Genomic DNA, 23,186 nt, shown 5'->3' with positions numbered 1-23,186 from the left:
CAAAGAGTTGGACACTACTGAGCAACTTCACATTATGTTTGGAACTTTTTTCGAGGCTTGAGGTTTTTAAAAATAAAAAAATTGGAGGCAAAAACCTTTCGCGGGGCAGAGGGGCTAGTGGCTCACTCAGTAACTATTCTTTCCTTTTCATACTTTGATTCGAGGAAGTCATAAGCCCAGAGAGATCACCAAACTTTTCTAATGCCCCTGCAGTTAGGTGTAGCCAATGACAGATTGGCTTCCAGGAAAATTCCTCAAGAAAAAGACAGAAAACTGGCAGGTCTTCTTTTTACCCTACTTCCCTTCCTCCTGCTTTCTGCATGGACATGATGGATGGATCTGCAGCAGCCATCGTAGGCCATGAAGTGGCCTTGAAGGTGGAATCGAGGTACTAAGAATAATTGAATAGGAAGATAGGATTCTGGGTCTCTGATGGTTGTGAAGTCATCACACCAACTATGGGCTGCCTGCTGCATGACCTCTTTAAGTGAAAGAATAAATACCTGCTTTGCTAAGCTTCTGATGAGCAGCCAAATGAACTTCCTACCTGATTCAGAATTTAATCCATTTTCTGTTCCCTCTACACTCTGGATTTTTCCACCTGCTGGATCCCCTGCTGGGAAAGTTCACCACCACATTGTAAGGTCCTTCTCATTTTTCAAAACCCAGCTTGAATGTCCCTTTCTCCTGGAGGTTTTCCCTGGATGCTTCCTCTCTCCTGGACTCACGATGCCTCCTGCTGTTGTTCAGCCACTTAGTCGTGTCTGACTCTTTGTGACCCCATGGACTGCAGCATGTCCTTCACTATCTCCTGGAGTTTGCTCAAGCACATGTCCACTGAGTCGGTGATGCCATCCCACCATCTCATCCTCGGTCGTCCCCTTCTCCTGCCTTCAGTCTTTCCCAGCATCAGGGGCTTTTCCAAGGAGTCTTTTCCTGGTGCTGCTGTTAAACTCCTCCACAGCCCACTTGCTGCCCATCTGAGGATTCTTTATTACTTGTTTTGGCTTCTCTTTAACATTTGTCCACTTGTCCTCTAATCCCCTTGGTTTCCCGGCCACCTCACTCTCCAACTTCTCCTCCTCTCTGCGCTGCTTCTTCTCAGCCTTTCCCTGGGCTCCTCTGCCCCTGGCCACTCAGGAGGTTTGCACTGACTCTGCATTCTGTTCAGACCCTCCATTCTTTTCACTCTTCCTGTTCCTCTGGGCAGTTGCATCCTCCTCATGACTCCAGCCACCACCTCCATGCAAATAACTCCAAATCCAACGGTGTCCTGGGCTGGCTTGGATCAGCTTGTGAGAACGAAGTTTTAGGAATTTTGTAAGACAGACATTAAAGCCATTATTAAAAATTAAATAAACTTATGATTATATAAATGTATAAAACAAAGATAACAAGCACTTAAAACACAACTTCCTAATTATTTTACTATTATCTATGCTTTTCAGATTATTCTATATCTATTTTACCGGAATGGTGGAAATGCTGTATAAAGGAGTGCTACCACATGTCTCTTCCCAACTCTCTGCTCAGAGACATCACAGTGACAGCTTGAAACAAACCACAGGGGTAGAATTTACACCACGGATATGGGCAAACTTTACAAGGTGCTTCTCTGCTTGGAAAGCCATGTATTAAAGACTTCCCAGTAAACCATGGCCCAAATAAATACCTGAAGCCAGTATGGAGTAGCTTCCTGAGTTCCAGGCTCAGATAACTCTTGGCAGTACACCTTGTCTATCAGGCAGTGATAGCCTGATAGCTAGTCTATCAGGCACGGCACATTCAGTGTGCCCTAAACAAGCTCACCCTCCAAAGCTGCCCCACCCCCTCAATGCCTATTTCCATTTTTTGCAGCAGCATCACTCACCCCATTGTCCAAGCCAGAAACCTGGGGATCTTCCTGGATTTATTCCGCTTTCTCTTCCCCAACATCCAATAAGTTACATCTGAAATGATGTTCAGATCTCCCCTCCAGTCCTGTTCCAGTCTCACTGAGACTTCCCTGGTCCAGGCTTAATCATTCTTCCTGTGGATTCTGCCTCAGGTCCCTCATTGCTCTTGCTACGTCTAGCGGTACCTCCCTCCAACCCACCTCCATTTGGACCCCATAAAATGCAGATCTCATTTAGGTTTCTCTTGGGCTTAAAATCCTTCAGTGACTTCCCAATTCCTACAATAGGAAGATGACACCCTTCATATGGTCTTCTTTCTCTCTTCTTCCTCTCTCCTTCCTACTGCCTGGTCCTTCCTCATTTGACATTCAGGGAATCTTAGTCAAGAGTCACAAACATCACTTCTTGGCTTATTAACCAGATACAGAGTTTACTAGCCAATAGTGGGCAGCTCAGAAACTTTCCTGGAAGGCCAGAGTCCCCTTGGAGACTAGGCAGCCTGGAATGATGCCTAAATCACATCATCAAGCAGTCCCAGGAAGACTCCCCAGATGCTACAGCCGAGCACAGACAGTACAGCTTGCCCTGTTGGTGCTAGGTGCTCCCAGAAGCAGTGTCACAGCTGCCCCCCATCCCTGGCAGGAACTGCCACCACCGCTTGCCTTTAACTAAATAGACTCTCCTCCTCTGCTGCTTCTTCCTGGCATTAGGCTCAGGTTCCTGGTCTGGGGCTGGGATGTTGGGGCTGAGGTCACATGTCCTGGAAGCAAGGAAAGCTGGGAAAGCATTGTCAGCTCCTAGAAGGGGAGGAGGGCTCTACCTCACAAGGTGGGGAATCCCCCAGACATAGGAGGGAGGCAGTTTCAATGATGAGAGGCCAGCAATAACAACAGCTGTCCCCCATGCTAGCTTTTAAAATTACACAAGTAAAACACTCTTCAAGGTGAAATAGTCAAACAGCGCAAGAATAAAGATGATGAAATGTACAAGCTTCTTTCCTTGAGTTCTCTCAGTCCCATTTGCCAGGGGCAACTACTGTTAACAGTGTTTTGGAAGTTCTTATAGGTATGTTCTTTGTATATCCAGATGTCTGTATTTATATTTAAGGTGTCTGTATATAACTGTGTGACTGCAAATGCTTTCTTTGGGTCAAAATTGACTAGCTCCATAAGAAAAGGGAACCCTCCTATACTGTTAATGAGACTGTAAATTGATTAAACCAGTATAGAAAACAATATGGAAGATTCACAAAAAAGTAAAAATAGAGTTGTGATATGATCCTATGAAGCCACTCCTAGGCATATATTGGGAGAAAACTATAATTCAAAATGATACATCCACCCTAATGTTCATAGCAGCATTATTTACAATAGCCAGGGCATAGAAACATCTAAATGTCCAGTGAAAGATGAATGGACAAAGAAGTTGTGGTACAGGTATACAATGGAATATTACTCAGCCATAAAAAATGATATAATGTTGTTTGCAGAGATATAGATGGACCAGGAGATTGTCATACTAAGTGAAGTAAGTCAGAATGAGAAAGACAAATACTATATGATATCACTTAAAATATAACACACAGGAACTTAATCTCTGAAAGTCAAAGTCACTCAGTCATGTCCGACTCTGCGACCCCACGGACTTTACAGTCCATGGAATTCTCCAGGCCAGAATACTGGAGTGGGTAGCCTTTCCCTTCTCCAGGGATCAAACCCACATCTCTTACATCTCCTGCATTGGCAGGCAGATTCTTTACCAGCTGAGCCACACGGGAAGCCCAGGAATACTGGAGTGGGTAGCCTATTCCTTCTCCAGCGGATCTTCCCAACCCAGGACTTGAACCAGGGTCTCCTGCATTGCAGGTGGATTCTTTACCAACTGAGCTATTAGAGAAGCCAATAAATAAAGTCACAGTCATAGAGAATAGACTTGTGGTTTCCAAGGGGGCAGGGAGTGAGGGGGGGATGGATTGGGAGTTTGGGATTAGCAGATGCAAGCTATTATATATATATATATAATGGATAAACAATAATGTCCTACTGTATAGAACAGGGAACTATATTCGATGTCCTGTGATAAACCATAATGGAAAAGAATATGAAGAAGAATATATATATGTATAACTGATCACTTTGCTCTATAGTAGAAATTAACACACTGTAAATCAACTATATTTCCATAAAATAATTTTTAAAAAATCAGTTAGCTGCTCACATTACAGTTTGGTACCCTGGCTTCTCTCACCTCACACCATGTCTTGTACTCCTATATCAGTGCACATGGGTCTAACCCATCCCTTCTAATGACAGCATTGCACTGAATGGATGAACCATAATTAACTAGCCAGTCCTCTACAGATAGACATTTAGATTATTTTCAGTTTTTTGTTGCAATAAACTATGCTGCAGTGAACAGCCTTGTACACATGTCTTTGTGTGCTTGTGAGAGTAGAGATCCAAAGGATGAATTCCTGGAAGGGGAACTGACTGTTGGCTCTAAAGGAGCATGCATTTATGTCTTTGGTAAACATTGCCAAATTGTCTTCCAAAAAGCATGTGCCAGTTTGCAGCTCTACCAGCAATCTGTGAACAATTTTTTCCAGGCCCTGCATAGTCTGGCTCCTGGCTGCCCTCTCACCTCATCATCTGACACTTACACACCCTACCTTTCCAACCACAGTGCCTTTGCGGATGCTGTGTCCACAACCCAAAATGTCCTTCCTCCCTTGCCTGCCAGATGAAATTCCACAAGGCCCAGCTCAGATGTCACCTCCTCTGTAGCTGTCAGAGACCGCTTCCTCTGGTATCCCACAGTTTCCTGGGCATAATTCTGACATACACCAACTAAGGACCTATGTGTGACTGGCACTCTAGGGTCATTTTGACAATCCAGACCGTAACCACAGGAAAAAAGATCATGTCCACCTCCTTCTCCTTCCTTGTTGTTTCTTCAGCTACATTGTGTTTTATCTGTTATCAAGCACAGTCCTGCCTCAGGGCCTTGGCACATACAGTTCCCTCTCTATGGATCTTGCCCTCAAGCATCCTGGTGTTGGTGCTTCTCTGGGATCTCTGCTGCCATTCACCTCCTCACAGAGGCCTTCCCTGACCACCAGATCTCAAGCGCCCCTATTGTAGTAAGTCTCGTCCATCTCCATTTTATCATCTCTGTGACTCTTATCACAAGCTGAAATAACCTTTGGTTTAAGCATTGATGTTTATTTTCTCTCCTGTATCCCATCTCTGCACACACACAAATTCACCACTGCAAACTCCCCAAAAAGGAGGGGTCTAGTTTTCCTTTTGTGCTGTCTCCAGCCTCAAATCTGCCTGGTACCTAAGAGCTCAGAAAACGTTCGCTGAATGAACCATCCATATTTTACAGAAGAGGAAACTGACATTCAGAAAGGAGAGCTGAGTAGCCAAGGTCCCACAGTTAATAAAGACCTCCAAACCCATCTAAACACTAAAACCAACTGCTGTATTTCTCCCGTACTCAGCACGCCGCATTGTGTCTCCCACCAGACTAGGTTCCTGGGGGACAGGACTTGAGTCCGATGACGCTCCGGGGTCCCCAGCGGCGTGTCCCGGGCCCGCCCCATGAGGCTAGCGGGCTCCGCGGAGATGTCACCCTCCCCGCCTCCTGTCAGTCAGGCCGAGGGGGTGGCGCGGCTGCCGGGGGGGGGGGGGGGGGCGGCGCTGAGCTCAGAGCTGCCGCAGCGCCCCAGCCGGAGCAGGAGCGCGCGAGACAGCAGGGCGCTAGGAGCGAGCGGCGGCTGGCGAAGCACTCCAGGCCCGGACACTACTGCTCCTCGGCTCAGGGCTCGTGCCTCGTCTGCTGCAGACCAGCCTGAACGCCTGGCCACGGCCCGATTCCTCATCGGCCGGAGCCCACCTCGGCCCAGCCCAGCCGAATCAGTGCGTCCGCCTGCTGCAGCCTCTGCCGCAGCCGCCACTCCATCCCCAACCCGGGCCCCGCATCTAGGTGAGGCGGCCGCGCTCCGGGCGCCCCAGGCTGAGGAGAAGGGTAAAGGACTGGGAATGGAGTGGAGGGGGAACGGGATGGGATGGGGAAGGGGCCGGAGAACGTAAACAGGACGCCGCGGGGTGCGTGTCCGTATGCGCCCCGGGGTAGGTATCTCTCTTGCTTGGTGTCTGCAGCTGCCTGGATGGCCGTGTGGCCGTGCGCCCGCGCCCGTGTGCCCCGTGGTGTGTCCGCGTGTCCGTGCGCGTTCGAATGTCTGAGGGTCCTGTGTGTGCACGTGAGCGTGTCCAAGGAGTATGTTTGTTTGCGTGGCCGTGTGTCTGTCGCGTGTGCACAGGCAGGCCCCCGGGCTTCGCGCCGTGCCCAGCTCTGATTCCGCGGGGCGGCAGGTTGCAGGGCCCCGGATAACCGAGGCGGGGGGCCCCTCCTGCGTCCACGGGCTTCAAGGACGCTAGGACTCGCTGCGGCCCTGTGGCCTGGCACTGGGGAAGGGAGTAAGGTGGGAGGAGGTTCCGGGCCAGAAGGGCGCCTTCGGTCTCAGGGGGAGGGGATGGGACACCTGCGGTCTCTTCACAAGGGCTGGGATGAGGATTCCGGCGAGTGCACCGGTGCCCGTGTGTTCGTCCTCCCCAGGCCGCCAGGATGGACGTGTTCATGAAGGGCCTGTCCATGGCCAAGGAAGGCGTCGTGGCTGCCGCGGAGAAAACCAAGCAGGGAGTCACCGAGGCCGCGGAGAAGACCAAGGAGGGTGTCCTCTACGTCGGTGGGCGAGGGGCGGGGCTTCCGGGGCTGCGAGGTTTGGGGGTCCTCAGAGGGGACAGAGCCGAGGTCCTTAGAGCGAGGAAGTGGGGGGTCTGGGCCAGAGAATATGAGTCAGCAGATGGGGCCGGGTTAGCAGGGGTCACTGAGGACATAGCCAGCCGATGGAAACCTGGGTCAGTGATGACACGAACTGTCGCGGGGAATGGAGGAAGGGCTGATGAGGGTGGAGTTCAGCTGAAAGTCCAGAGAAGCAAGGCAGGGATCAAAGGAGACAGCCTTCTTCTGCTTCTTCCCAGTAATAGTTGCCTGGTGTTGAACTCTTATTGTCTGCCAAGAAAAGTGTGAAATACTTCTGCAGTATCTATTACCTCATTCAACGCTCCCTGCCCATCCACAGACCAGGGAAACCCCTGCTTCCCAGAGCTTTAATAATCTTACTCAAGGTCACAGCTGATAAGACCTGAAGCTGAAGTTTGAGCCAAGCTTTATGGATTCCAAAATGCCCCCCTCCCCTTACCACTCTCCTTCCTGTATTGTTGGGGCTCCCTCCCAGCACAGCTCGCCACCTCTGAATCTCTCCTCCCAGTGGTTCCACCATTGGCATCTCTCCTAGGGGTCCACTGTCCTTGCAACTGCCAGCCGTCATCAGGAGAAAGGCCAAGTGGTTAAAATATCTCACCCTAAGTGGGGGGGGGGGGGGGGGGGGGAGAGGGAGCCTTCAGGGTCATTTGCATAAAGGGAGGCAAGAAACTCTGCATGCAGTCTCCTGATTCAGGGCTTACTTTTGTGTGATAGAATTTTCTATGCAGGCTGCAGAGGGTTGGTTAACCTGCCCAGGGCTGTGGCAGATTTGGAATGGTGGTAATTTGAAAAATACTTATTGATCACCTACTCTGTGCTGGTAGGTGCCGGCTCTGCTGATGGTGAGGTCAAGTATTCCAGTCTCGGGCTTTGACACCCAGTGGCTGGGGTGGGGAGCCACTTTGGTAATCAAAGAGGGTAGCATTTGAGCTGAGCCGAGAAAATGAGGGTGGTTGGGGAGGGAGGTGCAGAAAAGGCAGGTGCCAAGGGCCCTGGGATGGGGCGAAAGATACTGGGTTTGAGAGCAGAGGGCAGAAAGCAAGGGTAAGAAATGAGATCAGCAACAGCCAGTTCATGAGGGGCCCTTGCAGGCAAAGCATTAGTCTGACTGCCATGCCAGACTGTGAGCCAGGGACCGACATGATCTGGCTTCAGTATAGAGAGTCCCCTAGGACTCTGGGGACAGAACAAATTACAGGGAGGCCCGCTGGGAGGTAACATAGCCACGAGATGAGGCTGGTTAGAGCTAGGGCAGAGGTGATGGAGACCGGGAGAAGGCTTCAGCCCACACCTTCTGGCCTCCCTCTTCCCTCAGCCCTTTCACTCCTGTGGACCCCTGACATCCCTGATGCTGTCTCCCTGCTAACAGACTCAACAACCACCTCCTTTTCCCCCAGGTTGTCACCTCCTGCTCCTCTCCCTGAGCAGGAACTCCTGATGGTCCCCTGCTCCTACTCATCAAAGACTCAGCTCCTCGTAGCCTAGCATTCAACCTGCCTTGTGGTTCCATCTCAGTCTCCATCACTCTGAGCACACAGACCACATCAACGTGCTTCATGCAGACCCTGAAATCACACCTCTCTAGGTTCCCCGTCCCTCCTCAGTCCCCTTTCTGTGTATCCACTGCTCCCCATTTGTCAAGACCCGGGAAACACCCCCCACATCCTGCACCCCCCAGAGGCCCAAACTTCCTCTCCCCACTACTTTGAGGTCGAAGGCACCAACTTTCCTCTTCTCTGTCCCTCATCTGACAGTGAGCCATCAGCCTGGGACTTGAATCAGAGATGGTGCCAACAAGTGTTCATGCGAGGAATAAATGGAAGTGCTTGCACAACTCCGCCCCCAGCCACCGGTCTCTGGATGTGGCTGGCCTTAGCCCTGAGAAGCCTGTCTGCTTGCATCCTCCTCCTGCCAGCCTCAGCTGGCCCACACTCCCATTTCTGGCTCTATCAGCTGTTGTCTGGGTTGCCAGATCCTCAGGATTGGAGACATCCCACTCTCCCGAGGGTTCCCACCCCCACCTCAGGACAGGCTCTCTTGCCTTTCCCAGTTGCTACCCTCCTGGGAAGACCCAGCCAATGCCGTAGCTGTCAGTCACCATCTTCACGTCACCCTTAGACCCATCCTTCATCTAAGACACCTGCTACTTTGGCCAGAAGGAGAGATTTGTACCCTATTTAAAAGAGAGTCTTAAGAAATGGAGCAGGGGGTGTGGGGATGTGAGTGTACCGGGGCAGGATGTGGGCAGTTGTGCACCAGGGGCATCTTTCCAAAGACAGAATCTTTTCGCCCCACCCCCAGGTCCATCCCCACCCCCACCTGCTCCCATCCAGGGCAGAGGATTAAATGAACCGGCAGGCAGAGTGCTTTCCCAGTGCTGGATCATGGGCAACATCCAGGGGAGGGTGGGTGGGTCAGGGCGTGGGAGGCCGGGGTGGGGGGCGGTGGGGCGGGGACAGACAATGGGGAGAACTGGACATCCAGATGACGCAGGCATGGAAGGGGGCACTTGTGAGATTTGGAGGCCCAAGAAGGCAGGGAAGGACCAGGATGCCCATGCTGCCTGGGTCCCTCTGCCCACTCTGTAACCACTGTGCTTGCTGGCATCTGTTCCCTCGGCCCTTAAATGTGCTCCGTCTTGTCCCTACAGGAAGCAAAACCCGAGAAGGGGTGGTGCAAGGAGTGGCCTCAGGTACTAGCCCAGCCCTGCCCACTTTTTCCCTCACCCTGGCCCAGGGTCTGCTGACATCCAGAGAGTGGGGGCAGAGGGTGGCGGGAGAGGGCACCCCCACAGCTTTCTGCAGGGTGTAGTGCTCTGTGGGAAGTCAGGCCCTGGGACACTACGGAGGAGGAGGGCATCTATGTCTGCTTGACCTTTGCCCCCAACCCTCTCCCTGACGCAGTGGCTGAGAAAACCAAGGAGCAGGCATCACACCTGGGAGGAGCCGTGTTCTCTGGGGCTGGGAACATTGCAGCAGCCACAGGTCTGGTGAAGAAGGAGGAGTTCCCCACTGATCTGAAGGTGAGCTATCCTTCCAACACACACACACACACACACACCAGGTACACCCACAAATCTGCCACCAGGCTCCCTGCTCCCCCAGCCGGCCTGGGGCACAAGCCACCTTGCCTAACATTCTGCAGGGCCCAGATAGACACAGCTCGGCAGGAGTCTGCATGTGGCTGTGTGCAGGCATGGCGCTCCCCGTGACTGTGACCCAGATTTGGATTGGATGCATGTATCCTGCTCGTGAGTGTGGTCTGGCCTGCTTTTGGCCTCATCTGCATAAGTCACTGATTGTTCCCTCATATCTTTTCAGTCAACAAGTATTCATGCCAGGGAGGGATTGTTCTAGGGGTTACCACGGTGAATGGGTTCCTACATTCACGGAGCTGACTCTGCAGTGGGAGAAGATACAGTAAACAGCTAACCTGTACACAAGATGAGTTCAGACAGGGATATGTGCTATGAAGAAAACAAGAGTGATGGGATGGAGAGTCAAGGGGTGAGGGGCAACTTTAATTGGGAGGGCTTCTCTGAGAAGGTGACATTAGAACTGACACCCAAGTGATGAGGCACACCGTGTGGGAAGTCTATTTCAGGCAGGAGGAACAGCACGTGCAAAGGCCCTGAGGCAGGCGTGAGCAGAAGTGGGCCATGGGGAGGGGTGAACTGTGTCTCACAGATTTGTGCAATGTTACCCCAGGCAAGTGGTGGCAGCAACCCATGTGTGCACAAAGTCAGGTACCTTCCTTGGGACATGCTGCAGGGTAAGGGCTGTGAGCTCTGGAGCCCCACAGAGCTGGATCTGAATCTCAGCTCCATTACTTCTTGACTGCCTGGCCCTGGGCACATCCCGTCATGTCTCTGAGCCTGATTCTTTGCCTCTAAGACAGGAGATGAATACAAGAGGACTTTTGTGTAGATTAGAAATAATGTAGCTTAGAGGTGTTCAAAAACCTAAATGTGCATCAGATCACCAGGAGGCCAGGTTAACATACAGACTGTTGGTCCTATTCCTAGAATTTCTGATTCAGTAGGTCTGAGGTAGGGCTAGAATGTACACTTCTAAAAGGTATCTGGGCGATGTTGATGCTGCAGGTCCAGGGATCACATCTTGAGAACCACTGATGTAAAGAGCCTGGATGGCATACAGTGAATGCTCAGTAAGAGATGATGGCCCCACAATCACAGGATCAGCCTGTGTGTGCCCCTAGGGGCTTGTGTCACAGGTGTGCTAGGACGTTGAACTCTGTGGATCTATACACCATCTGCACAGACACCTCCTGTGCAGTGCTCCATGTTTTCCACGTACAAATGCAGGATCTGCCTCCATGGGGGTGGGGCCTCCTTCCGTGTGATCTCGGCACGAGCGGATCCATCCACTGGCTGGGGGAGGAGACCACACAGCACCCTCTGCTCTAGACATTCTGCTCAGTTGGTCCCTTCTCTCCGCTCAGAAGTTCTGGTTCAAGTCCTGTCTCTGCATTTTACCAGCTGTGTGAATTCCCATTTCTTAGCCTTGTTTCCAGTGATCACTCCCATTCATTGATCTCTTGTGTGGGCAGGTGCTGTTCTAAATATTGTACATGGAGTCATTCAATGAATCTTCACAACGTCCCTATAAAAAAGGCATCACAATTAGCACATCTTATAGGTAAAAGAACTGAGGCTCAGAGAGGTGAAGTGACTTACTCAAGATCCCAAATCCTGCCTGCCCCCCTGAGAAGGTAGTTGGGAGATGCTAAGCTCAGGTTCATGTCACTGTAGTCCCTTGATGCCAACATGGGACCAGGCCGCAGAGAAAGCAGAGCCGTCAGCTTGAGGCTTGGTGAGGGGGCCTTTGCACACAACCATTTTTCTCAGGCTGCCTTCCTCTTACCTGCACTTGTTGACATTTCAAACCTCCTGCCTCAAAAGAACTCAAGATCATAGACTTACAAGCCAAAGCCAGGTGTTTGGGGCCACTGGCCCCATGGAGAACTCATGGAAGCTAAGAGTGTGAGTTTCTGTCTCTACCTCTCAGTCTACCCACACATAGTATTGTGGAAGCCTCCCCACACGCATACAAAGCAAAGACACCATCCCACTTCCCATCCGAGGCAGCTGAGATTAGAGGTGAAGCAACAGACCTGATGCCAAAGAGGTAGTGAATAGCAAGGCTGGGGTGGTTTTTAAGTGAACTTCTTACTGAAGTATATTATGCAGAAAACACACAGATCCATGGAATTTTCACAAACTCAGCTCTCCCCAGGTAATCAAGCACCCAAATCAAGACATAAAACACAAGACATAGCTCGTTAGAAGCCCCCCTTACACTCCCTGCCACCCCTACTCCCAGGGCTAAGAATAGGGTGAGGGAAGTGAAGTGCCTGGGGCACAAAATTTAAGGGGGCGCTTATTCCAGGGTCTTGTTTATCCCAGGCACCTGATTCTCCTCACCTTTATCCTGTCCCCCTCCACAGTTAATTGCTTCTATCACCACAGATTATCTGAGTGTCTGTCAACTTCACGTAAACGTTATCCTAAAGCACATGTTCTTTAGTACCCGGGTTCTTTCACTCATCGCCAAGAAGGGGAGTCAACCACGCCTCGGTGTGCACTGGGAGTCCCCATCCTAGACGTGCAGTGCCCGCTGTGTGATAGGACCGTAATGCACATATCCATTCTCCTGCTGTTGGACATTTGTTTCCAAGCAATGCGCAGAGCTGGGATTCTTCACATTCTGTTTCTTCCCTGGGTTCTGGTCATAGCTGGGTGACTTTGGGCAAACTAACATTTCCCCGCCTCCTGGGCTGTGGTGGACTCCCTGTAACTAGGGGAAGTGAGCTACGCCGGGAGTATAAACTCATGTTGTCACAGGGCCCACCTAGACAGGTAATGTGAAGGAGCTGAAGCTGCCTGGATGGAGCTGGAGCAACTAGAGTGCCGAGGTGCCAGCCCTCATGGGTCCCAAGATTCTTACCTCTGCCCAGTAGGGAGGGACAGTGGTTACATGTGCAACTGGGGGACGGGGTGGGGCCTCTTGCCTACAGAGCATGAACCTCAGGTTACTGTGTGTGCCCACGTGTGCAATCAGCTCAGTCTCGTGTTCGTGCACATATATGTGCTCACTCACAGGGGACTGGCCATGTGTCTGGCAGCCCCCTATTTGCATATATGCTGGCCTGCACAGGTCTGGGCAGCAGATGCTATGGGGAGGGGAGAGTCTTAGCTCACACATCCAAGCAACACCATGAGCTGTTGCTTCCAGCTTATCTTAAAATAGCAACAGCTGAAGAAACCAGGCCACACAGGGCCCTGGGGGAGGGATGGGTGGAAAGTGGCAGGGGAATGGCTCAGAGCCCCTGCTCAGCTCTGTCCCTGAGCCTCCATCTCCCTCCAGCCCTGAGGAGCCTCCAGGGTTATCTTGGGGTCCTCATAAGCAGCCCCCACCTATAGAGCTGACACCAAGAGGGACAAATGGATGATTATGTGTGCTATCTCCCCATCCCATCCAGTCCCATCAAGGGAAGCACAGGAGGCTGTCAGCTGCAGGGAGAGGGGTATGGGTACCCACAACCCCTGGACACCCCCAGCTTCAAGCCGTGATTGGAGGGATTTCACTGCTCCATCCCATTTCCAAGGCACTCTAAATACACAATTAAAAATTCTGGTTGCACTGCCAACAAAGCCCAGCCTTCCCCCGATCAGCCAAAATCTTCCCAGGGTAGGAATCTGGGGGGCATGCCCAGCTGGCCTCAAAGGCCTTGTCTCTTCTCTTCCTGCAGCCAGAGGAAGTGGCCCAGGAAGCTGCTGAGGAGCCGCTGATCGAGCCACTGATGGAGCCTGAAGGAGAGAGTTATGAGGAACAGCCGCAGGTGAGGGGTGGGGCTTTGGGCATCCCCAGCTGGGGTGGGAGGTTCCTGGCAGGATAAGTTCGGGCCAGTGAGTTTTCAAGCTCCCAGACCCCAGACCCCAGAGACGGCAGCAGGGAGGGAGGACAGTTGGAGCCTGTCGCTGGGTCTCAGGCACCCCTTCCCAGGAACATCCCAGCCGTCCCCAGATTCTAGGTCTCTCCCCTGCCTAGAGGGAGGGGCGTTCACTATTCCTCCTGGTGGGCGAAGGGACTCGGGGCGCGGCCGGGCCACTTGGTCTCCAACCCCTTCCTCTTTTGCTCTTCTCCACTCTACCCCCATCCCTCTAATGCAGGAGGAGTATCAGGAGTATGAGCCAGAGGCGTAAGGGCCCAGGACGGCCCCCCACCAGCAGCACAATCCCTTCCCGGCCCCCGGCCCCGCCCCCCAGAGCCAGGGCTGTCCTTCTACCCCTTCTCCTCAAAACACGAGATCTTCCTTCGCTCCGAGGTGCCCCCTCGGAGCCCGTGTTTGAGTCTGTCTGTCTATCCTTCCCGCCCGCGTCCAACCCTGGGGCGTGGACAGGGCTGGGGCTGCGGCCAAGGCTGGGAGTTTCGCAGCACGTATGTTGCCCCTTCCGCGCCCCATCCCGTCTGGTGTCTGCGCGGTTGTAGCATGTTCTATGTGTTTTTAAACGAACAGGAAAGCAACGGCTCCCCTCCACCCCCCGATAGAGGCTCTCTGAAGGGCCTCCGGGCACCCCCGCCAAAGCCCTCCAGCGCACTCCCACATCGACCCCAAGAACCTTTTTTTTTTCTTTTAAACCAAAACCAGGAGCCAGGCTGTGCCATGACCCCTCCCCCAGCCGACCCGGTCCGAGCGCGGGCGTCATGTGTCGTGATTGTAGCATGGAGAGTCCCCCACCCTCGTGTGAGCGTGTTCCGGGAGGGCGGGTCCGGCCGCCCCCCTCCCCGCGTGTCCATGAATAAAGCCAATCTGTCTGTAGCAGGCGCCGCACGGGCAGGGCAGGGCAGGTCTGGGCTGGGCGCTGGATGGGGGCGGCCGACAGACTTCCAGGTTACAGCCTGCCTCACTCCACTCTTTGGGGCTCGGCACACCCAGCCCAGGTGTAAGACTGACCACCTCGGGCCTCAGCTCCTACCCTCCCCCATGGACGATCTGGACAGACGCGGCACACCCCACGCCTCGCTCGCAGGCTGGGACATGCTGCTGGCAGGGAGGCGGCCTCGGGCGCCACCTACTGGACCATAAAGCACCTACTGGGCGTGCTGGGCGGAAGGAAACCCAGTGCAGCCGAGGTGCAGGGCCCACAGGCTCACACCTCAAGGCACAGGCGGTGCAGGAGCATCGACGGCTACGCGCGCGCGGACTTGTGTGCACTTATGCTGGTCCTTGCGCGCCAACCAGAGTGTACGCACGGGATAGGCACGCACCTGCGCTCACGCGCGCAGCTCGCTGGCCGACAAGTGCAGAACCGGGCGCGCACTGAGTTGCACGCGCACCGCGAAGCTCTGGGAAAACAGCAGCGTGATCACTGGAAGAAGCTGCTGACCCTAAACTCCCCCCATCCCTCGCCAAGAACACTGACATGCACATACCCCTGCGCACACCGGCCCGCTGCAGAAAAACTCATCCCGGAGGAGAGGAAATGGACAGTTGTCCCCCCAAAAAAGGCAGAGTTCGGGCAACGAGTGCTCCACCCTTCCCAGAAAAGCCTCGGAATGTTTGCGACCTCGGCTGAGGTGAGCTAGGGTCTGCAGAAATCTGGGAAGCCGGCCCGGAACCTTGCGCTGAACGGTATCTGCACTGCTGCTGCTGCTGCTGCTAAGTTGCTTCAGTCGTGTCCGACTGTGCGACCCCATAGACGGCTACCCACCAGGCTCCTCTGTCCCTGGGATTCTCCAGGCAAGAATACTGGAGTGGGTTGCCATTTCTTTCTCCGGGTATCTGCACTAGAGGGCCCCCAACACCGCCTCAGCACTGGGAAGTAGCGGGCGGAGAAACCGCGGTGCTGCACAGAGGCCCCGCCCCAACCAGGGCGAAAGCACCGCTCTGATTGGCATAGAACACAACGCGCCCGCGTCGAGGCCCCGCCCCAGCCAGGGCTAGGCCCCGCCCCCGCCGATGCGGCGCCCTTGCTCTCTTTCGCCGCAGCAGTAGCTTAACCTGGCTCAGACCCAGGCCACCACCCCTACCCATGCGGAAGCCCAGCACCTCCTTGCCACGGTAGCCCCTAAACCTCGCCTGATCAAGACGCCGTCCTTTCTCTGCCAAGTCCGACCTCCTTTCCGACTCAAACCTTGCTTCGCCCTTGCAAACCTAAGGGCTAGAAAAAGCTTGCTCTATTTATTCAACCCCCAAGTGTTTAGCGCCCCCTCCTTCCCTGAGTTGTTGGGGGCGGTAGGGTGCAGAAGGCCCTGAACTCTGGGGGACACCAGGGTCACTTGAGTCACTTTGGCCTGCAGTGACGGAGCCTTTACTTCCGGAAGTAGGAGGCCGCTGGCAGACGTGTGTGTGTGTGTGTGTGTGTGTGTGGGTGGGTGGGTGGGTGGGTGGGTGGGTGTGTGTGTGGGTGTGTGTGTGTGTAGGGAGAACGAATGGGGGTGGGGTGGGGCCGTGGGGGGTCTCTAATTCTCTAACTCAACATGCGAGTACTAGGATGTCCAGATCATCTTTGTCCGAATTAAGACATTATTTGCAACCCACAGTCCGCAGGGACTGCAGACTTGTGGTCCTCAGGTTGAATTTGGCCTGTAGAGATGTTTAATTTGCTAGCACAAGGTTTAAATATTTCTCATTTGATTCCAGTTGGCCACAGTCCCTTTCCCTCCCTGTTGTGTTCCTTCCATCCACTTCACTCATTTTCATGAACTGCTTCGCCTCTGAGGAATTTGAGTTTGTCACCCCCTCGCCAGCTACCAGCACCTGATCCCCATTTTTAGATGCCAAAACCAGGTTCACCATCTGCTTGTGAAGGGCTTTATTCCTCCTTCCTGGGTGCCAAGCCACGCACCTGGTTTTCTGAGCTCGATTTTCTGCTCAGAGACTAATGTTCTCATCTGCAGGGGTCACTTTAAATGCATTCCAGGCACAAGCCCAGAAGCGTCAGCAGAAGATGCCAGCCCTGTGTCAGACCCAAGTCCTGACTGTGAGTGCTTGTGTGGGAACACACAGCTAGCTCCTTGGTGCCCCCCTCATGACAGGGACTGAGCCATTTCCCCAGTGCACAGCATTTCCCAGGCATCCAGCACTTGCCTCCATTCATTTCACTTGAAACCATCCTCAAAGATTCCTTGTTATTTGCCCTAATTTACAGTTGAGAAAATGGAGGCCAGAGAGGCAAACTTACCCGCCCTAGATCACATCGCTGGGAAGTGGCAAAGGCCACATTCAGCCCCAAGCCTGACTCCGAAGCTCTCTTTCTTTGGAGTTTTCCAAAAGGGACTTGCTCTGAGGCGAGACAAAACCCACCAACAACAGGAAAATGTGAAGCAGCAGAGTGGAGATAACAGGTGCTCGTGCAGTTTCAGGGAGGCAAGTGAGTGTGTGTGTGGTGGGGTTGAGCTGTGTATCACACTTACATATAGATACAGGCATATTTCTGTTCACACGTGAAAAAGGAGGTTGTCCACGTGTTGGGTGCCTTTAGTCATTCAACAGTGTGTGGTGCTCACCTGCTCTGGTCCTAGAAGTAAGGGGCTACAGGGAACAGCCCTGGGGTCACTGCCCCAGAAGAACTCATGTCCATGGATCAGTGAATACATGGATCGAGACAATTTGGGGTTTTATGGAGAACATAAAATAGAGCCATGTGATAGAATGTGACACAGTAAGGGTAGTGACCAAGATTCAATTGGGTGGAGCAGCTCAGGTGTCTGAGAGGCTGAAACCTGAATAAAAAGGAGGTGCCCGGAAAACCTGGGGAGGGCGAGCATTGCAGCGCAGGAAGAGCCCACCTGTGTTTGCATGGACATGGGGTGTGAGGTCGGCGAGACTGAGCTCAGCCAGGCCTTGGAGATCTGGGAGTCTGGCCCACCCTGGCTGATCTACACCTTCCAGTCCTTTGCCGGCTTCTTTCCTTCACCTGGACATCTGCCTGCCACTCTGCCTGTTGAAATCTTTCCTGCCGCTGAGCTTCCCCTATTTCTCCAGCCATAATAGACTTCTCCTTGTCACCCCCATCTGGCTCAGCTATGCACACGAAGACCCCCTCCTCACCTGTGTCAGCACTCTGCGGACCACTGCCAGCTGGCTAACCTGAGACTACCGTCTTCTCTGATGAAGGCTCAGCGGCTGTTTCCCTGCGCCCCACCCTTCACTCATTTCCCTCCCCATCTCCCCGCCCCCACCTCTAGTAATACAGCTCCACTGCTTTCTCTGGAACTTTATTTTTGTTTTCTCCCTTCCCTATTTATAGCTCTCTCCCCTCCGAACCATCCCTGCATCCATCCTGTTGCCTAGAAACCGGCTCTGGGCTGAGGGTGGGGGAAGGCCAGGCTGAGACCAGGCTGGGGGAAGGAAGAGCTGTCACCCACTCCCCCTCTCAGCACCGCCCACAGGTTCCCAGAAGCCCACCCACCCCTCTGTCCAGCACTCATAGACGTTTTTAAAAAGATAAAACAAAATGTGAAAAACATCAGCCTTTGTGAAGTCCTTCGTGGCTTCTAAAGGGCATGATGCACACAACTGCACGCATGCCTCTCAACACCCTACCACACCAGAGGCCCGGACCCATCATTTCAGATGAGCAAACCAAGGCTTTGGAAAGCAAAGGTCCTATAGGTCAAGTCTTCTTAGTAGAAACTCTATGGCTCTGCGCTTGTCATTGTTCAGTTGCTCAGTCGTGTCTGACTCTTTGCGACCCCATGAACTACAGCACGCCAAGCTTCCCTGTCCTTCACTATCTTCCGGAGTTTGCCCAGACTCGTGTCCATTGAGTTGGTAATGGACCTGTTAAGCTTAGGATATCGGCTTGAAACATGGAAAAGAAGATTTTAAAGCATAAATGATTCCATAATCTATTAACTGCAGAAGGGTAAAGAGAATAATTTTGTCATGATCCTCACACACCGAGCCACCAGGCATGCCTCCTCCATACACTCCGCATACCCCCTATTTTGCCATGCCCCTGTGCTACTTCTGATGCCCCAGCCATGGCCCCACCATGGCCCTGCCATGCCCCATATACTCGTGCCCTCCCCACGCCCAACTGCAGCTCAACTCCAGCCTTAATGCTTACCTTTCACAGGTTGGACCAAGAAGCCTAAAGTTTGGTTCCTAGCTCTGTCGTTTTACCCACTGTGTGACCTTAGAGAGTTCACATAAGCTCAAACCTAAGGATACTAATTTCCATTCCTAAGGATGCTATTAGTCCACTCTAGAACTAATAAGAGAATTAAATGCAATACTGATGAGAAAGTGCTTTGAAAACTGTAGAATATTGTAACATGTGAGTAATCCATTAGAATAGTAAATATTGTTATCATTGTTATTAAAGCCAAAAAGTGGGACAAGGGAGCCAATGTGGGTCCTGGAATCAGAGAGGGAGACCCATGCTCATGTCCAGGCAAAAGGGTCCTCTTTCCGGGAGAACAAGGGGCATGGGCAGGGGCTGCCTGAGCGCCTGCAGACCACTGAGGAGTAGAAGTGGGCACAGAGGCCTTCTTGTGCCTGATTCCTCCTTCTCAAGTGCCCATGCTTCCTGTCCTCCACCCAAGGCCCATCTCTGCCTTCAAAATAGGCTCTCTGGGCAGAGTAGGGGAGAGGGCTGCCAAGGAGCAGCTGGGCCATGATTCAGCCTGAGTCACCCAGCCAAATCCCAGGGCCGCCCCCAGCTGGGCCGGGGCCTACAGCTGCTGGGGGGAGGAGACCTTTGTGGGCAGCAAGCTGTGCTCATAGGTGTCTGAGCCAGGGGCGCTCCTGAAAATCAGGGCAGTGCTGTGAGGGGTTGGGAGTGATGCACATGAGGAGGTCAGAGAGAGGAGGAGGAAGATTACCTCATGGCATCAATTCCCTGCACTGACTAAGGAGGCAGGGTTTGCTTATGTATGTGTGTGTGTGTGTGCGCACACACACACCTGTGCACACATGCATGTTGCATGTCTATCTGACTAAATGAAGAAAGTCTCATAGTGTGGGCAGGATTCTTCTCCTGACTTTGTCACTTTCTAACTTTGTGACCCTGGCAAGTTACCTAACCTCTCTGAACTTCTGTTCTCTCAGCTATGAGATGGGAATAGCAATAATATCAATTTCAGATGATTTTTCTTAAGGCTGAAATATAATGAGATGATGACTGTAAAACACTTAGGCAGTCAGTAAATTGTACACCACCACCATCATCACCTGTAGGATTCCGGGTTAACCCCCCTGCATGTATGAGGACCGATACATATGTGAACGTTTGTACCCAGTGTCGTGTGCATACAAGCCTGGAGGAGGGTGGCTAGGTGAGTGTTTCTTGAAGGAGCAGGTGCCTGTCTGTTGAGTGTACATCTCTGAAGCAAAGAGAAGAACTTTCTAGGAAGTTGGGTTTATATAGTATTGCCTGCCATGTGATTCTGTCCCCCTCCCTCACCTCTCTCTTCCATCTCTCTCTCTGTTTCCATCTCCCCTCCACCCCCCCCCCACACACACACACACTTCCCTAGAGGCTATGATTTGCTAAAATTTGGCCTACATCAGGACCAGTGTCCAGAAAGGGATGAGGAGCCATGGATGCTATTATATTAGAAATCTCAGACCTTCTCAAAAGCCTTTAGCCTCTAGCAAAACTGAAATGGGGGCAGATCCCAAGGGTGGTGTGCCTGGGTGTGGAAGCAGGACGGTGCGTGATGGAGTGGATACGAATATGATCTGAACATGAGAAGTGCTGTGTATGTGTGTGTGTTTGTGCACAAGAGAGGTATCAGGGGGGTGGCTGCTGCCCGTGCTCCGGTACAGTCTGCTTGTCTCCATGGCGCCTGTTGCCACACACGCTTGCTTTTCAGAAAGTCGCTGGGATTGTTTATTCCACCCCCGGCCTGGGCGCCAGCCAAAGAACTGAAGGCACTTGTTTATCTTCTGGTGTGCACGAGTGTGTGTGGCTTCCCAGAGGCAGACCAACCCAAGATTCACATACACGCATACTCACATGGGTGTGGGTGACCATGTTGGTTGTCATAGGATGAACCTGAACCCCAAGACAAGCCACAATCTGGGCCCAGGCAGACTCTCCACATGGGGACAAAGACGACCCTCAGTAGCTCCAGGCAGACACATCATCAATTTAGCAACCCCTAAAGCTCCAGGGAAGTGGGAGACTGGTTGCCCTGGCTATGATCCTGTGCTCTGCCTCCATCCATGAAACGAATCACCACAAACTGATTGGCCAGGACAGGGTCACTGCCCACCCCTAAAGATGGCAGTGGGGCCCATCCCACTCCACCACATGGACTGGAGTGAGGAGGTGGGTCCCCAAGGAAAACAGAGGTGCCGTGGCCAGATAAGGGTACAGAGTGCTGGGCTTGCCGTACCCTGGCAGCCACCAGGAGTGTTACACTATGCTTGGTGCTTGAGGACTTTTTCCTCCCTTCATCCTCCTCAGAGCTCTGAGAAGTAAGAATTACAAATGATGAAGCTGAGGCCTAGAGAGATCTCAGTCAAGGCCACACACACTAGTAACTGGCAAAGTCGGGATCTGAATCTACACTGCTTACGTCCAAGTCCTTTTTGACCTTCCACTCTACCTTAGCAAGTGTTTTATTCTGTTGTCTGGAAATTTTCATTTTTAAACATGTATTTATCAGCAAGTCCTCATGAAACAAGAGTTGTTGAAGAGTGGCAAAGGGCACAGATGGAAAGAGGCCCTGACTGTACTCATGTAGCAGACAAGGCCGGAGTTCTCTCCACATCTCCTCTGGTGATTTTACTATCTCTGTGCCCACCAGTCAGACTCCCAACACCAAGGTTATTGTTCAGTCACTAAATTGTGTCTGACTCTTTGCAACCCCATGGACTTCAGCTTGCTAGGCTTCCCTGACCCTCAGTCTCCCAGAGTTTGCTCACATTTATGTGCACTGAATTGCTGATGCTATCTAACCATCTCATCCTCTGCTGGCCCCTTCTTTTGCCTTCTGATGCTTTCCCAGCATCAGAATCTTTTCCAGTGAGTTGGTTCTTTGCATCAGGTGGCCAAAGTATTGGAGCTTCAGCTTCTGTATCAGTCCTTCCAATGAATATTCAGGGTTGATTTCCTTTGGGATTGACTAGTTTGATCTCCTTGCAGTGCAAGGGCCTCTCAAGAGTCTTCCCCAGCACCACAATTCAAAAGCATCAATACTTTGGCACTCAGCCTTCTTTATGGTCCAACTCTCACATCCATACATGACTACTGGAAAAATCATAGCTTTGACTATATGGACCTTTGTCAGCAAATTATGTCTCTGTTTTTTAAAACACTATCTAGGTTTGTCATAGCTTTCCTTCCAAGAAGCAAGAGTCTTTTAATTTTGTGGCTGCAGTCACTTTCCGCAGTGATTTTGGAACCCAAGAAAATAAAGTCTGCCACTGTTTCCATTGTTTCCCCATCTATTTGCCATGAAGTGATGGGACCAGATACCGTGATCGTAGTTTTCTGAATGTTAAGTTTTAAACCAGCTTTTTCACTCTCCTCTTTCACCCTCCACAAGAGGCTCTTTAGTTCCTTTTCACTTTCTGCCATTAGAATGGCATCTGAGATTATTGATATGTCTCCTGGCAATCTTGATTCCAGTGATTCATCCAGCCCAGCAGTTCACGTGATTTACTCTGCATATAAATTAAATAAGCAGGGTGACAATATACAGCCTTGATGTACTCCTTTCCCAATTTGGAACCAGTCCATTGTTCCATGTCTGGTTCTAACAGTTGCTTCTTGACCTGCATACAGGTTTCTCAGGAGGCAGGTAAGGTGGTCTGGTATTCCCATCTCTTTAAGAATCTTCCACAGTTTATTGTGATCCACATAGTCAAAGGCTCTAGCATAATCAACAAAGCAGAAGTAGATGTTTTTCTGCATCTTTGTCAAAGAACTGTATCAGGCTGTGGAAACCACTTTGTCTACCTGCACTGTGGGCTAGAAGTGCCTGGGAATTAGCACACAGCCCGTGGGCTGGCTCTTCCCCTCGGTCTGCCAGATACTGGGATCTAAATACACAAGCTCCCTTGCTCTTGACCAGGGGAATTCTAGATGTGCATTTACCCCATTTCTCAAGACTTCCTGCAGGATTAAGCCTCAGTCACCCACCATGGTAGCTGGCTTGATAAGCATCTCTCATTGGATGCCTTCTCTGCCTGAGTCACCTTCCCACTTGCCTGCTGGTGTCCCTGCACTTCCCAAATAAACCACATTTCCTCAAGCTTCATTTCAGGGTCTGTGAGCTGCCCCAGGGTGCTGGATCCCATCCTATCCTTCCACACTGAGCATCTGGACCCAGCCATTATGATCTCCTTTCTTGGCATCTCCCTTTCCCTCTTTACTGCCCGCCCCCCCCCCCCCCCATCGAATCAGGACTTAAATACCTCCAATGACCTGGAGAGACTATCAAATCTCCTTTCTTGCTCTAAACCCAAACTTTAGAGTCA

At 52.1% G+C, this 23,186-nt stretch overlaps 1 protein-coding gene across 3 annotated transcripts; it reads left to right on the top strand.

Annotated features, from left to right (window-relative positions):
• The first annotated feature begins 6,524 nt into the window (after window positions 1-6,524).
• Window positions 6,525-13,950, top strand: SNCB (synuclein beta). 3 transcript variants are annotated; one of them, XM_068980915.1, is made up of 5 exons: window positions 6,525-6,645; window positions 9,376-9,417; window positions 9,629-9,747; window positions 13,497-13,586; window positions 13,918-13,950. In XM_068980915.1, the coding sequence occupies exons 1-5, from the start codon at window positions 6,525-6,527 to the stop codon at window positions 13,948-13,950; spliced, it is 405 nt and encodes a 134-aa protein (XP_068837016.1). The 3 variants fall into 3 exon arrangements, with proteins under 3 accessions (XP_068837016.1, XP_068837017.1, XP_068837018.1); XM_068980916.1 differs by lacking the exon at window positions 9,376-9,417; XM_068980917.1 differs by lacking the exon at window positions 13,497-13,586.
• The last annotated feature ends 9,236 nt before the right edge of the window (window positions 13,951-23,186 follow it).

Source organism: Capricornis sumatraensis, chromosome 9 (assembly GCF_032405125.1).
Source record: "Capricornis sumatraensis isolate serow.1 chromosome 9, serow.2, whole genome shotgun sequence".
NCBI lineage: Eukaryota > Metazoa > Chordata > Mammalia > Artiodactyla > Bovidae > Capricornis > Capricornis sumatraensis.
The sequence above is the reverse complement of the archived record's forward strand: the minus strand, read 5'-3'. Positions and strand labels throughout refer to the sequence as shown.

Excerpts from the sequence above, each read along its gene's own strand:
- SNCB (XM_068980915.1), top strand. The coding sequence starts at position 6,525 with ATGGACGTGTTCATGAAGGGCCTGTCCATGGCCAAGGAAGGCGTCGTG. Across the intron at positions 6,646-9,375 it reads GGAGGGTGTCCTCTACGTCG|GAAGCAAAACCCGAGAAGGG; the intron begins GTGGGCGAGGGG and ends TTGTCCCTACAG. Across the intron at positions 13,587-13,917 it reads GTTATGAGGAACAGCCGCAG|GAGGAGTATCAGGAGTATGA; the intron begins GTGAGGGGTGGG and ends CCTCTAATGCAG.